The sequence below is a fragment of the Adiantum capillus-veneris genome, chromosome 9 (assembly GCF_014529385.1).
Source record: "Adiantum capillus-veneris isolate H3 chromosome 9, ASM1452938v2, whole genome shotgun sequence".
Classification (NCBI taxonomy): Eukaryota; Viridiplantae; Streptophyta; class Polypodiopsida; order Polypodiales; family Pteridaceae; genus Adiantum; species Adiantum capillus-veneris.
In genome coordinates, this window is record NC_140939.1 from 36,526,828 (window position 1) to 36,543,352 (window position 16,525).

The window sequence follows — 16,525 nt, forward strand, 5'->3', positions numbered from 1 at the left end:
CCTAACTAGGTACGATTGGGGGTAGGGGACCGTCGGCCCCGATGGGGGGGTCGGCGGTCCCTTGCCCCCAATCGTACCTAGCTAGGTATGCGGTGCCTCTCGAGCAGAAGCTCATGATATTATGCATTGTATGAAAAACACTGAAAAAGACTCCGTTTTCCTATATGAGAAAATTTCTAAATCTTCTTGTGATTGATAGAGAGCCACCATAGCCAACCTCCTCACGCCTGCCCAAATCAGCCAGTAGCAAAAGCATAACAGAAGAGATGCATACCACTACCCAAATAAAAGCTAGAAATCCAAGATCTGCAACAATCAAGACTTCACACTAACAAGTTTGAAGAAGGGGGAGGGGAAGACATGTCGAGACAGAGAGAATGGCTACATAGGGCCCCTCATGAGGACGTACCCCGCCACTCTAGCTCCACAGCCTGCCAACACCATTCGATGTCGTGAACTACCAACCAAGGTTTGGCAGGTGTAAAAAATCTTAACAAAGATGGGTAAAGCCCATATATTTTCCTTCTCTCCAATCTAAGATGGCATTCTTGACACCCAAACCACCTGCTAAACAACCACGTATTAGTAGAAAGAAAATTTTGAAACCAACAAAGCCAATATATCCAACAAGAAAGGATCGCTTACCTAACAAAATGGTGCTAGACAAAGTCAAAAAGCATAATACAAAGAGGATGGTTGAAGGCCTTCCCAAACTCTTCACCAATTTTTGCATGGCATGTTGTCCCACCATACCTCCAACAAATGCCAAACCCCCCCCCCCCCTGTTGGGATTAAAGCCCAAGTGGCCTCTTATGCGGATATGGCCGGCCGCCCGCCTAACTCACTTACCTCTAACTCTTTGTATATACTAACATATTCTTTGTGAATACTAAGGATTTGGGAGATAACCCTTCTAACATCTCTCTGCGTACTGTATTGTGTAAGCTCACTGTGTGTGTGTGTGTGAGAGAGAGAGTCGACCCACGCTCCGCTCCGCGACTTCAATTGGTATCAGAGCCTTGGTTCAGTGCGGATTTGCGCAATCGCGCGCGCGCGCACTTTTCCGGCAGATTCTGGATCCGGAGTTCGAAAATTCACACTCGGCGTTCCGGGAGCGTTTCCATCAGGCGACCTGGAGTTTTACCCCCCTTTCGAAGCCGTTTATGCCCTCAGAATTTCGTTCTGAGCACTACAGCAGAAGATAGATTTCAGCCGCAAAGAAATCCGTCTTGTGTAGATTGGCAAGCAGGAGGTGTCGACATCAATATCGACATCGACATACATCACTTATTCGTCTTCAGAGCATCATCTATAGACCAGGTACACATATATATCATCAGATATATATATTGCAGTCTGCATTGCTACTTCTTGTGCTTGCCAGGTTCCAGGGGAGGTGTGGCCATACGACGGCTTGACACCACTGGCATGTATTGCAGATTGATGTACTGTGATTGTGGGTCTGCTAGTTGTGAGTCACGCTAGCAGACAGACCGCCGCAGCGGTCATAGGACAGTGATTGGTCTATTATAGGATGTATGCTAGTTCTGGGCAGTTTGCTGAGCCATCTGAGAGGGTCGTGTGTGAGGTTTTTTGAAGCCAAGCACTGGGGGCTGGGTTACCCAGTGTGAGGTGGATTAGGTTGCTGGAGTTCCCCTCTACACGCATCCTCTTCGGCGACTTTTATCCCTTAGGATGTATGACTTTGTGTAGACACTGGATTGCATCTTATGCGTCAGGCCGTTGAGGCATTGTTCAGAGTTCAGTCTTGAGACAGATACAGGTTCTGTCATCGCCCAGAGAGGAGACAGTGTATGCTTACAGGATTTGTCACTGGTCAGCTATTTATGATTGTTTTTTGAGCTATCTTTTGGTTCCCAGAGCTCAGTTTACAGGGGAGACTCTGTCAAAAATTTTCAAAATACTGACAGTTCCTGAGGAGAGGTGTTCAGTTTGTTGATTATAGCTTGTTTACTGTGTACAGAGGCCAGTTTACAGGGGAAACTCTCCCGGATTTTTCTCAGGAGTAAACAGTTTGGCAGATATGGCATCTTCTCACAGTGAGACTCTTTACAACATAAAGAAGCTGGATGGCACAAACTTTCCATTCTGGAAGAAGCAGATTTGGCAGGTTTTGGTGCAGAAAAAACAAGTGAAGCCACTGAAGCTCAAAGGGGAGAGACCAGAATTTATGGCTCAAGATGAGTGGGAAGAGCTTGACGAGTTAGCTTGTTCCACAATCATGCTGACACTGGCAGAAAATGTTTACTTCAACGTAGCAGAAGAGACTACAGCGTATGGCGTATGGCAAAAGCTATGTGATATGTACGAGAAACAAAGTGCTGCTTCTCAGATTTACTGGCTCAAGAAATTGGTGGATTTGAAGATGAAGGAAGGGACAGCCATGTCAAATCATCTGAATGAATTTCACTCAATTTTCAGCCAGTTAACAGCACAAGAGATAGTCTTTCCAGATTCAGTGAAGGCTATGTTTCTCTTAATCACTTTGCCGGACAGTTGGGATACTTTTCGTACAGCGTTAAGTAATTCTGTCGCGCCAGAAGGTCTTACAAGTGCCAATGTAGAAGGCAGCTTGCTCACAGAGGAAGTGAACAGGAAGAACATTGACAAAGGCAAAGGCAATAGTGCTTTGGTCGTTCAAGGGAGACAACAGTTTAAAGAGAAGAAGGGTAAGAAGGCACAAAACCGAAGTAAGTCTCGTGATTCGAAGTCAAAGGATGACATAGAATGCTACCATTGTGGCAAGAAGGGTCACATGAAGCGAGACTGTACGAAGTGGAAACAAGAAAAAGGCAAAACAAAGAGTTTTGAGCAAGATGAAAAGAAGAGTTCAGTGAAGATTGAAGAGGTGAATGTCACAGGATCTGGTTCAGACAGTGATTCTGGTATAGCAGCTGGTGACATCTTCCTTACAAGCAATCTTGATTCTGTTTTCTTGACTGCAGAGGATGGACATGCTATGAGTGATTGGATTATCGACTCAGGGGCATCTTTACATGTTTCTCCGCACAAAGAGTGGTTTACATCATATGTGGCTACTAAAGACTATGTCAGACTTGGCAATGAGCAGGTTTGTGACATACTTGGAGTGGGAGATGTGCAGTTGAAGTTTCAGAATGGCTCTTCTTTATGGCTCAAGAATGTCAGACATGTTCCAGCAATCCGAAAGAGCTTGATTAGTACAGGGAAGTTGGATGATGCGGGTTATGTGACAGTTTTTGGGAACAACGCTTGGAAGATCTCCAAAGGTTCGATGACTGTAGCACATGGCAGCAAGTCAGGAACTCTGTACACTTTACATGTTTCAGAGGTTAAAAACCATGTAATTAATGTGATTGAGCAGCCAAGTGTGTCACTGTGGCATCGTAGGTTGGGACATATGTCAAAAAGAGGAATGGAAATACTTTCTCATTATGGTTATTTGCCTGGCTTTTCATTTCAAGATTTCGAGTTTTGTGAGCATTGTGTTTATGGTAAGCAAACACAGGAACCGCACAGATCAAAGAGGAATCGTAGGGACGAACGGTTAGCTCTTGTACACAGTGACCTATGCGGACCAATGCCTAGTTTGTCACTAGGGGGAGCAGCGTACTTTTGTACATTCATAGATGACTATTCTCGCAAAGTATGGGTTTACTTCTTGAAGCACAAGGATGAGGTGCTCAAGGTCTTTAAGACATTCCTGCAGCTGGTGGAGAATCAGAGTGGTCAGAAGCTGAAGTGCTTGAGAACTGACAATGGTGGAGAGTACGTTTCCAAAGCTTTTCAAGACTTTTGTCAAGAAAAAGGGATTAAGCGGGAACTTACTGCACCATATAATCCTTCACAGAATGGGGTTGCAGAACGTATGAATAGGACCATACAAGAGAAGGTCAGAAGCATGTTGTCAAATGCTGAGTTGCCTGATGGATTTTGGGCGGAAGCAGTGGCTACAGCAGTCCATTTGATCAACAGGTCTCCTAGTAGGGTTCTGGATAAGAGTGCAGTGGCCGAGATGCTATGGACAGGCAAGGCACCTTCGTATAAGCATCTCAGAGTCTTTGGTTGTGAAGCTTATAGCCATATTCCTAAGGAGTTCAGAAATAAGTTAGAACCAAAGAGCAAGAAGTGTATATTTCTTGGCTACGGAGAATCGGGCGAGATGGGTTACCGGCTTTGGGATCCTGAGTCCAGAAAGCTTATTCGTAGCAATGATGTGCATTTCAATGAAGCCAAGTTTCACGCTAAGCCAGAGAAGACAGAGGAGATCAGAAGAGTTGTCTTCAGGGAAGATGGACCTAGTGCTAGCACATCAAGACAGCATGGTCAGGCTCAGGAACAGCCTATAGTGGCTAGAGAGGCAGAATCAGTTGTGGTGAGACGTTCTGAGCGTGTCTCCAAACCACCTGATCGTTATGTGCCATCTCTAAATTATGTCATGCTCACAGATTGCGGAGAACCATCTTGTTACAAGGAAGCATTACAGGTGGTTGACTCGAAAAAATGGCAGTTGGCCATGCAGTCAGAGATGACAGCTCTGCATAAAAACCAGACATGGAAGTTGGTTAAATTACCACAGGGCAAAAAGGCTCTACCTTGTAAATGGGTTTACAGGTATAAGATCACCGCTCATGATAGTCAGCCAAAGTACAAAGCAAGGCTTGTTGCCAAGGGCTTTAAGCAAGAACAAGGCATTGACTTTGATGAAGTCTTCTCTCCAGTGGTCAAGATGACTACATTGAGATGCTTTCTTGCATTGGTTGCTATATTGGATTTGGTGTTGCACCAAATGGATGTCAAGACAGCGTTCTTGCATGGTGATTTAGATGTGGAAATTTACATGCAGCAGCCAGAAGGGTTTGTTGAGAAAGGCATGGAACATTTGGTATACCAGTTGTTAAAGAGTCTTTATGGCTTAAAACAATCACCGAGGGCATGGTACCATAAGTTCCACCAGTTTATGCTTTCTCAAGGCTACAAACGTAGTGAGTTCGATCACTGTCTATATACAAAGAAGGCTAAGGATGGCAGTTGGCTGATCCTTATTTTGTATGTGGATGACATGTTGATTGCTGGCAAACACTTGGAAGAAATTTCAGCTTTGAAGTCAAAGATGGCAAAATCGTTTGACATGAAAGACATGGGTGAGGCAAGTCATATACTTGGTATGCGCATTGAGAGAGACAGATCAAAGAAGTTGATTTGGTTATCTCAAACAGAGTATATTGACAAGGTTTTGCAACGTTTCAATATGGAGAAGGGAAAGGCATTGAGTGTTCCATTGCCACCATATGTGAAACTTAGCAAACAAGATTGTCCTGTGTCTGAGGAAGAAAAGGCTGAAATGGATAAAATTCCATATGCGTCTGCAGTGGGTAGTTTGATGTATGCAATGATTGCTACACGTCCGGATATTGCATTTGCAGTGGGAGTGGTTAGCAGATATATGTCAAATCCCGGCAAGAAACATTGGGAGGCAGTGAAAGGTATCATGAGATACTTAAAACATACAAAGAGTATGCGCATATGCTATGGTAGTCAGGATTTGAGTGTCAGAGGATACACTGACTCAGATTATGCAGGAGACTTGGATAAGAGGAGATCTACATCAGGCTATGTCTTTACATTGGCTGGAGGTGCCATATCATGGCGATCTCGATTACAAGATTGTGTTACGCAGTCTACTACAGAAGCTGAGTATGTTGCAGCAAATGAGGCATGCAAAGAAGCTATTTGGCTTGGTAGATTGGTTGCAAACTTGGGAATCAATGCAGATATGCCAAAGTTATATTGTGATAGTCAAAGTGCTATACAATTGGCAAAGAATCCAGTGTTCCATTCGAAGACTAAGCATATTGATGTGAAGTACCACTTCATTAGGGAAGTACTTGAAGACAAGCAGATACAACTGCTGAAGATCCACACCAAGGACAATCCTGCTGATCTACTCACAAAGGGACTTCCAGGAGAGGGCTTTGTGCATTGTCGTGAGTTATTGGGCATTGGATAGATGGCAGCCATGTAAATCTTTGTACATTTATGTTCATAGATTTACAGTTACTTAAAGTGCCACATTGGACTTTAAGTGGGAGGTTGTTGGGATTAAAGCCCAAGTGGCCTCTTATGCGGATATGGCCGGCCGCCCGCCTAACTCACTTACCTCTAACTCTTTGTATATACTAACATATTCTTTGTGAATACTAAGGATTTGGGAGATAACCCTTCTAACATCTCTCTGCGTACTGTACTGTGTAAGCTCACTGTGTGTGTGTGTGAGAGAGAGAGTCGACCCACGCTCCGCTCCGCGACTTCACCCCCCCCCCCCCGATAAAAGCAATGCTACAGATACAATACACATTCGATCACATTACTCATTTGAATTTAGAGAAATATATGAAAAGTATGATTGACAATTCTTTTATAAATCCTTACGAGAAAATATAGTTGGTATACCATATGACAAAGGAAACCTGCGAAGAAATGAATACTGAGCAACCGCTAATCCCGAAGTAAACATCATAATAAAGGTGGCTGTTGCGGAGCAAACCTGAGTAGAAAAAATATTTTATTAAGCATCATTTAAAGACACATATCAATATAATAATAACACATGCATGATATACCTACGGGTGTGCGCCAAATTCCAAAAGAAGTGGTCCCAAAATAAAACCTCCACCAAGCACAACCATGCCAGCGATTATGCCTCCAAGTGTGCTACCTATTGCACCAATGACTATTAACTTTAATGGTTCTTTAATTTCATTATTTGTAGAAGCAGCATTGTAGACTTTATTGGCCACCAAAACAAATGTGAGAACTGCTACTGGAACCTAAGGTAAACGTATGCACAAAAGTACATCATCATTTGTTGTCAATAGTAATTAGATAAGGAACTTGACATGGTCAATATGTAATCAATACCTGTAACGAGTTGAATAGCCAATACCATTGACTACATGTTCGAGTTTGGACCTACAAGTGGCACTAAATATTATGGGTCTCAAAAAAAAAAATTCCCTTTATTAGCTATGTACTAAACCTTTGCCTTACAATTTTTTATTAATTTTATCATCACTTTGCTGACCAAGTTAGTCTATATGCTCGTCTAGAATAGAATTTATTTTTCTTATCATGATAAAAGGTATTCCTTACTAAGATTTTTTACTAGCATTTTATTATCACAATAAGTCGATTTGGATATTTTGTAGATGCTGCCTTGCAATTATGAAATGTGGCTTCCATTTTCAATGTATCAAGTAGTTGTTGTGTATAACTTACATGTAGGGATTCACTATTCCATATATCCATAAGCTACTTGGCATTTGTGTCTAAGAGTCTACCTACCGAGCTAGCTAGAAATTAATAAGTGTCCTTAATAGCTTGAACAAGTTTTACAGAAAGTAGAGGTGGGTCATATATTAGGTTTTTGGATGGATTGAAACCTTGATCTGTTCGAAAGTGTAACGTGAAATATAGGGGTCTAGGACTTTTGATTTTCTTGATAGGTAGATTTTGCAAACATAATTTATAAACTGAATTGAATAAATCTCTAAAGTTGGCATTTATTCTTGAGACTATATCAAGCTTGCTAAAATCTCTCTACAACAATGTCTTTGTATACTTGAACACCTTTGTGACGGTTTCATAAAAGCTCATATAAATACATATAAAAAATCTCACATAGAAAAGATGGCATACCTGCAATACTTGCAGAGTGACAAGTACCACCCACACCAAGACCATAAAAGCTATCATCCATGAGAGGTTTTGTTTCAATATACTCTAAAGAAACATATACAATATCACAATCAACCATTGTTGGTTAGTCACCCAAATTTATATTCAAGAAATAGCTTACCAGATTTGAGGAAATCATATCTGAAAAAATCCTCTCATGTGGAGGAGGTGTTGAGTAGTCATCACAATATTGCTCTGCAAACAATCAAGATGTTTCTTAGAGTCCATTTTCTACTAGATAAAAAACTATAAAATTTATGTTCTTCAATTTTGACAAAAGAAAATACAAACCATCTTGTGTAGACAGCTTTTGGTTCGTTTCATCTATCCATTTGTTCCTTGCTTTTTGAAGCACCCTGGAGGTAGTCACTAATTAAAAATTAAAAGTTAGGTTCATGTCTCTAAACCACTTGCCCAATCATATGTAGTGAACGTCAGTAAATTAAGTGATTGAAATTACCTAGTGTAACTACCACAATAATGGCAGTTATAAGCCATCCGGGAAATAGAACGTTCAATTTGACTCCTATTGATATCCCAAGCAGCATCATGGGCATCAATAAAAATCCTACTAGATAGTTTACAAGAGACACATCATCTGTTGGATGCCTTTGGAAAAGGTTATAAAATATTGTTGATATAGAAGCACCCAATATCATGCCTGAGAAACAAGTAGCAAAAGAAGACCGTGATAAATAATCCTTATCATATGCTGGTTGGAATCTATTAAACTTATTGGAGCATTTTCAAAACTAGTGACTCGAAAGAAATTTTGGTAACAAAAAAATATACAGTGTCATAGACGTGGCACACACTTCTAACAATAGTAAGATGTATACTCTTTTTCTGAGCCTTTTTGACAAAACAAGTACTGTTTTTTCAAGCTCTTAGTTTCCTTTTTCATATCCTTGTATATCTCAACACATATATGTTTACATATACTACTAAGGGTTCTTCAGCCTTGGTGTAGTCAAAGTGTGTCGATCATAATAGAGGACATAAGTACTGGTATGTATGCTAATAAGTTCATGGAAAAGTACTAAAGCAGGTGTAAAAAACCTGGGCAGATAGGTGATAGATGTGATGTATGTGTGATGTGGTTTTTTAGGCCAAAAGTGCTCTAAAATGGGCCATATGGGATGGAAGGTAACCTTTGTCTGTGAAGGGTTGGATTTGTTCTTGGGAATGTGGAGTTTGAGATATTGTGCATGCCAGTCCAAGCGGTCCCTCAAATGGAGCTAGAGTGTGCAAGATATAGTTTTTCAAAGTTGAAGTGGTTTGCAGATCCTAAATGGGTAGAGCAGTTGAAGAGTTGTGTTTAGAGTTGGTACGATTACATGGACCTCAAGCGTTCATCTTGTGGAGCATGTCAATATTTTCAAATCAACAATCGGAGTCCTGGTTGCCAAGATACTGTTAGTTGAAGTTTTATTGAGGACCAGTTCTGTGTCGGTTTGGTGGCCTTGGTTAGTGTGCCATCTAAAGTTTTTGAAGCTCGCCAGGATTTGTATGCAAAGTATGGGGTATATGAAGACCATAAGAATTGACGGCATGTCAAACGGAGTCCAAACCTACAAGATAGTGAAGGTCAAAGTCGGTGATAATTACTAGTCGGGGAGTGGCATATACATTTTTGCGGATTTGGACGGCTCGATTGGAGGGCCAGTAAAGTCAAAGTGCAGCAAAGACAGGGGAATTTTAGCTGACAAGGGGAGCTTCTGATGAGAATTTGCGGCTCGATAATTATCGGGCAAAGAATGGCAGGTGTTTGAATTTTATGAGGCCTTGGGGGCCCCTTGGGGGTCAAGTGCGTGAAGAGCCTCCACGTGGTAAGGGTATGGCCCCATAGGTAATGTTGAAGGTTGGTCGGGCACAGTATGCATACAGGATAGGCACCCCATTTGGGGAGTGTGAGAAGAGAGAGCTCATGAGCTTTGTGAGCTATGGCCACGACTTGTGGTTCTTTGTGGGCGGGAGCCGATGGCCCTAGTGGCGGTGTCAACGATCCCCCGGTGTGGTTCATGACGGATACAGTCGATCATAGAGTGGATGGCCGTTTGGCGCATGCGACCAACTATGTTATTAATACTACTTTACAATCAAATCAAGCCGTAAGCCCATTTTGAGCTGTTTGCGGCAAAAAAATGAGCTTCCTCTTTTCCAAAATTGCTTCGGGTAAGATCGGCATCTCTTTCCCCCCCCTCCCTCCTCCCCGCTCTCCAATCTCTCTCTAAAATTGTCCTCTCTTTTTCTCTTTGATGTGCAAACATGTACACTTAAGATCTAATCTACATATGCATAAGAATATACAAGCATGTAAACCTAAGATATTAAAAAAGAGTAAATTAATTAATTGATAGACTAGTCAAATTGATTAGGATGTCAAAGATACATCAGCATCAAAGTAAGAAAATAAGAAAACTTACATTTGGAGAGAGCAACAGATGTCTTAGAATCAAAGTGGAGGATTAAGTTTAGCATAGGAATGAATATAGATCCTCCGCCTATGCCCCCACCAGTGCCTAGCCCCGCACCCAGGAACCCCACCACGGAGCCTAAGCAACATCTCCAGGTGAAGCTAAGAGCCTGCATGATTGAAAAGGAATCATGATACACGTCGACGACACAACAAACAGTATTGAAGAAAAGCTTGCAACTTACCGGCCAGTGTTGTAGAGAAGCCATATTGGTAGCATGCGCAACACTAACTGGGGGTGTGCGTGTGCGTGTGCACATGAGAGAGACAGAGATGCTATAAAGCGAGCAGCGATTTATACAGAAAAACTCAACCCCACGAGCCTTGATTTCTTCGTGTGTGGAGAGATGCTTTTCAACGTGTAAGAGACAGTTTGCGGTACTTACCTATGATATAGTTTCCAAAAGGTGTTAAATGGGATATATTTATATGGAGGTGATAAAGGGTGATATAGTTTCCAAAACGTGTTAGATAAAGGGTGATATAGTTATGCCTCACGATCATACATCAATAAGACTAGTACGGCCGATCGCCTTCGGCGGCCTCTCTCTCTCTCCCTCTCCCCCTCTTTATCGCGTGCAAAAGGGTTTGTTTTTGTTTTGGACTTTAGTCTTCAGGTCGCAGATTGCGACACGTGTAAAGGGCTCCCCCTTCCGCCATATTATGTTAGTAGATTGGGTTCACCGTTGCCCTCCCCTAGTTCATAAGAGTAGCAGGTCCTTGTATTAATTTTTTCCAACAAATTTATAATCCACTAAGTGATATTTAATTTTTTCCAACAAGTTCATCATCCAATAAGTGATTATTAATTTTTTCCAAGAAATTTACCATCCAATAAGTGATTGCACACATCATCCAATACGTGATAGCACACTTTTTCTCAATGAAGCTTTATGAGCATCCTCCGCAAATTGCACTATAAAATTGTTGGAAGAAGCACGTTCCAAGGGGGAGGGTTTTGTGTGGATGAGATTTTCTTTTTGTAAATGAAGTTGGATACACATTGAGTATATGTATGTCCGTCACTTTTAAGGACGGGTGGGCATGCGCTACACTTAAACAGTGGGAAATCCCTCTCCTTAGCTACATTGTCTATTGGTTGAACTTTCGCTTTTGGTTGCATTTTTGGGGAGTGAATGAAATAGCTCAATCACTCTAGACCAAAGGGATTGCCCTTTCGTCGAAAGACACTTACACTCTTTGGTCTAAAGTGCTTGAATTAAGAGCGGGTTCACATTGCCCGTCCGTAGCTAGGGGTTCAATACCCTCTTCTCTCTCTCTCTCTCTCTCTCTCTCTCTCACACACACACACACACACACACACACGCACACACACATTCAGACTACGCATTCTACAACAGTTGGAATAGCAAGCATGAGGGTCCCAATGGATTGCAGGTCGTGGGGTCTCTCGATCGATTCTTGCCCACACTACGTGCTGCAAAGGTGCTTCAGCATCATCCGGAGTGAGAGGCCACCCGCATGTATGATGGGTTCAGAAATGTCTGAAGCTTTTTCAAGCAAATCAAGTTTTTCCACTTTATCTCTACGACCCGATGGATCGTGCTTAGGCGGGTAGTCTAAACCCAACCTAATTCAAACACATCCAAAATAGTGAAAACACATTTTGAGATGAAAGGGCAGACCCTTTGAGCGTTTTTTTCTGCATCGTCTTTAGCTCAATCTTTGCTCAACATCGGGCAGTTATCCTAGTCATCTCACAAGTCATTGGTTGTGCCAGTTGGCTTTCATGTATATACACCCAAATATGCAAGGGCAATGTGTACATACTCTCACATTGGATACGTTCTTGTTTTTGTTTGGGAGAAATTCTTGTATCTCACATGGGATAATTTCTTTTTGGCATGTTAAAACGTGCCATAGAGGATAGAGAAGAAGACGGAATCAATCTTTGAATATCTTTTTTCCAAGCTTATAAATGGGTCCCTTCATTTAAAGGCTTCCTTATTGTTTCAAAATAGGCACTCGCCATCCAAACACCTCACCGACAATGTGGCATAAGTCACCTTTGTACCGATGTAGAACTCGTGAAGCCACAATCCACAACTCGCACCCGAGCGCCTACCATGCCCAGAAGAAGCTAGGCCAAGTTGAGGAAGTGAAGGGTGTGGAGAGAAGCAACCATTGCCATCACACCTCTTGATAGATAGCAAGGATGTTTTGTACAATCTCTCTCTCTCTCTCTCTCTCTCTCTCTCTATGTGTGTGTGTGTGTGTGTGTGTGTGTGTGTGCATAGGAAGCAAGCAAAAAGTTCAAAAGACGCATAAAAGCAAGATCTTGCGCACGAGATGGATGCAAGACATAAAGAAGTTGTTTGGGAGATGGGATGCATTGCACTTGTTGCATGATGCTTCAACTGACTCCCAAGTGAATGAAGCTTTTCTACAATGCCTATGTATTAATTATGTATGGCTTAGGAGAAATCCGGTGGGTCAGGCTTCATACATTACACCACCCATATTGCTCCCGTCTACAAAACCATATTCTAAACTGAAAGAGGAAACCGTACTCACACTTACATGCTTGAGCCTACTCTCTTGTTGGCAATACGTTCGTAGCTTTTTGGCTTAGTTCTTATTCCCTTCGATGCAAGACAAGGCATTGGGGCAATGGAGAAGATTCAAATCAATTGTGCACATTATGCTCACTGCAAGTTTGAGACTCTGAGTACCACACGCTACTAGAGTGTGCAACTTTTGGTCACATCCAAACTTTCTTCTCCCACATTTTCACCCATGACTTAAACCTACACACTTTCCTCTCCCAGCCACAATGTGGGCTCTCCATTGCGACTCTGATCACCACAAGTTTGGAGCTTTGAGAGCCATTCATCAGCCATACACATACTACATCACATGTAGCTTTGGTTCCATATGTCATATTTGACCTCCGAGGACGATAATAAAATCTCTCTCTCTCTCTCTCTCTCTCTCTCTCTCTCTCTCTCACACACACACACACACACACACACACACACACACACACACACACAAACACACACACACACACACAAACACTCACACACACAGACATGCACACACATACATTTTCATTAGCCTCTCTAACTTCGTAACCCATATACAAATATATACACATATGCAATTCACACACACACACACACACACGCACATTCATCTAGACAAGGCAATGACCAGTGCAAACCCTTTGCCTGCTTTGGATCTCTACTCACACCTTGGCACATCCAATCTTAGGGTTTTCCAAATTGTAGTATTTTCACATAAGTTTTTGCGTCCCCTTTGAATCCAAAGATAGTTTCAATGATGAGTTAGGATTGGCATATGATTCGTTTGGATATAATCCCTAATAGATGGCATGTGCTTCCAAGGCGGTGAGGCCTCCGATGAGTGAATTCTCATGATCCTTCTTTTCAACCAACGCGGATGCTCATAACGAAAGGTGCAAATGCATACATGGGTGCTTTAACACTAGTCTTGTAAAAAACTAGCCACTTGTGTGGTTGTTTCAGACTTTTGTAAAAAAATTATCACAACTATGTTAGTTATTCAAATAGAAAATGGTTTTAGGGAATTATGACCAACACTCAATATGAGTTGATAAAAAGTAGTACATAGCTAAATCAAGGTCTAAAATTGTCTTTCCATTGCCATCTTCTACAACTAATTTGTGCGGATGGACAAAAATTTTCTATTTTCTTTTGAAAGTAAATCAAATCATTGTTAAGCAAGCCTAAACTTCTTTGAAAAATGCCTCAATAGGTATGTGATAGATGTACCAAGCTTTTCTAACCCATATACAAAAATTGTCGACATATTTTACTTCTCCAAGTTAAGTGTTGAAGTGCAGTTTTACATAAAATTTATTAATTCTAGAAAAGTAAATTTGTTTATTTTTTAGCTTTTCATATAAATTGTGTATTTAGAAACCTTTTTATCTTGAACCCATAATTAAGAAGTTTCGTGAAATTTTGATGTCATGTACAAAAGTTATGTTTCGTTTACTAGAATCACGATGTGAGCCATTTTTGTGGCTTGTTACAAGTCTAGTGCTAAGAATGACCCTCCACTTTTGCAAGTAAAGCACATGGCACAATTTTGGTTACCAATAATGAACGACCCCATATTTCACATTAAAAAAAGATCCTAGTGACTCATCTCTTTGAGTGAATTGGTAACCCTTTTGCTTCACACCCTCTCTTTCCTTGTATATGATCATACATAATTGCAGCCCTTCTCAAGTCAAGGTTTCTCTCTCTCTCTCTCTCTCTCTCTCTCTCTCTCTCACGCGCGCGCGCGTGCGCGCACACACACACATGCTCTTGAGATGATGCAAGCAAGAAATGGTTAACGACATCTCTCTCTCTCTCTCTCTCTCTCACACACACACACACACACACACACACACACGCACACACACACACACCCTCGAGCTTCATCAAATGTGAAGCAAGTACTTGGCTGTCTTTGTCAAAGACACTCTTGATCACTTGATGTATGGTATATAACATTGCTTGCCTTCTATGACCTTCAAATGTGCCTTCTATGATCTTCAACATTTGAATGGCACAAATAGACATTTCTAGGGTGCTCCCTTGCCAAGTCGGATTGGCATACAGGTAGGTACAAAAGCACCTACTCAATACATATGTATTTTTTTATTTGTTCAAAATTGCACGTAGATTTGAATGACTTGGGGCATATGGTACTGTTATTCCACAACATTTCTCAAAAAATCTATTTTAAACAAATTTATTGTCTTGAAATAAATGTTCTCATCTCTTTTACTAGGTTTGTAAACACTAGTTACCCCATGAGTGCTGCATCTACATTCAATAATGCAACAATTGGTGATTAGTTTATCTATATTTTTATACAAGTGAAGAATAATATTTGTAGCATAAAAGGTAGTAAGGCGGCAATCTTACAACAGTTGAGATGATCTTTTTTAGGATGTACAATTTCTGGTCTTTTGGAGGATTTTTTGTTTCAGCATGAAGTTAGGCTCAACGATGATTGGTTAGTTCATTTTTTTGCATGTGGAATAGGTTTTGTGACAAGGTTTTCTTGAGCTTTCTATCCTACCCCCCTTATGATCACTAGCTCCACGGAATTGCCTAAAGGCAGGGGTTCTCTCTCACTCACATAGCACCACACAGAAACTCACACACAACAGTATGATCCTTTGTGCTGAATTTGAGGAATATTATGCGGAGACTTGGCATGTTATCTCTCTTAGGTTCAACTCAGAATGTCATAATCTCGGTAACATGTATGTGTGAGATTATCATGACATAGCACCTTATCAGATTACGGTTGTGAGATTTCACAACGCAAGTGGATATACAAATAATAACATTTTATTTATACTTGCTCTTTTACGTTAAAAATGAAAATGAATGCATGGAGATGCCCACACACAAACTATCTTGTTTTGGTGTAGCATACAGTCAGGTTATCAAGCCTCTTCATATTCCTTCTTTGTATGAGATGATTGTCACTACTTGATTTGTCAGTAGTAACCTCATCTGAGGGTGTCATAGGAGATGGTAGGGACTAGATTTTTTGAAACTATTGAGTAGATACAAAGAAAATGTTGTCAAAGTTCTTACGTACATTGAGTGCCGAACATAATATAGCTTTAAAATGATTATTATCTATCTTAAATACACATTATAAATGCATAGTAATTTTAGGGCTACCATGCCTAACATGCTTAGAATACCTTCAACTTGTTGGGTTTTTTAGCTGCTGACAATCTTCATAACAATCAAATTGTCGACCTTTCAACTTGCTGGCTTGTTTGATCATGTTGCATAGTGTTGTTGTTGGATTTTTTTGGGTTGTTCGGGATGTGATCAATTCTTATAGCATAGTGAGTGGTGCTCACACACACATACACATGAGCAATGTACATATGTTGTCTCAGTGTGCTTTGATGTTTTTTCTACTTGCTATAGTGTAGGAATTTTGGTTTGATTAATATCGTTGTTATTATTGGTCTTAGATTGTAGGCTTGCGCTCATACCTACTTAATAATGTATGTTTTCTCATCTTGCTAAATTTTTTTCTATCATCTTGAAGTAACTTCATTTTACATGTGAGTTGATGTATGATGTTGCATGTATGGCCCACTTACTTATAACTAGATTACGAAGATTGTGCAAATAGTCATATCTACGGGATGAAGCTCCCGGTAGTGCACAAAGGTAACATATTGAAAAAGTCAAATTTTAAGTTGTTTAGGCATGTACTTACTTTATAATCCTTTATGTCAGTTGACCCTTGGTGGTTTTAACTGATCATTCCCATGTT

The 16,525-nt window shown here is 40.9% G+C and overlaps 1 protein-coding gene across 1 annotated transcript; it reads right to left on the minus strand.

Moving 5' to 3' along the window:
- Positions 1–285: 285 nt before the first annotated feature.
- LOC147450352 (sulfite exporter TauE/SafE family protein 4-like) lies at positions 286–10,542 on the minus strand. The gene is made up of 11 exons (XM_086520704.1): positions 10,399–10,542; positions 10,164–10,323; positions 8,198–8,398; positions 8,029–8,106; positions 7,859–7,932; positions 7,699–7,782; positions 6,922–6,972; positions 6,742–6,830; positions 6,624–6,670; positions 6,454–6,547; positions 286–564 (listed from the first exon to the last, which is right to left on the minus strand). The coding sequence occupies exons 1-11, from the start codon at positions 10,471–10,473 to the stop codon at positions 396–398; spliced, it is 1,122 nt and encodes a 373-aa protein (XP_086376830.1). The 5' UTR covers positions 10,474–10,542; the 3' UTR covers positions 286–395.
- Between the last annotated feature and the right edge of the window lie 5,983 nt (positions 10,543–16,525).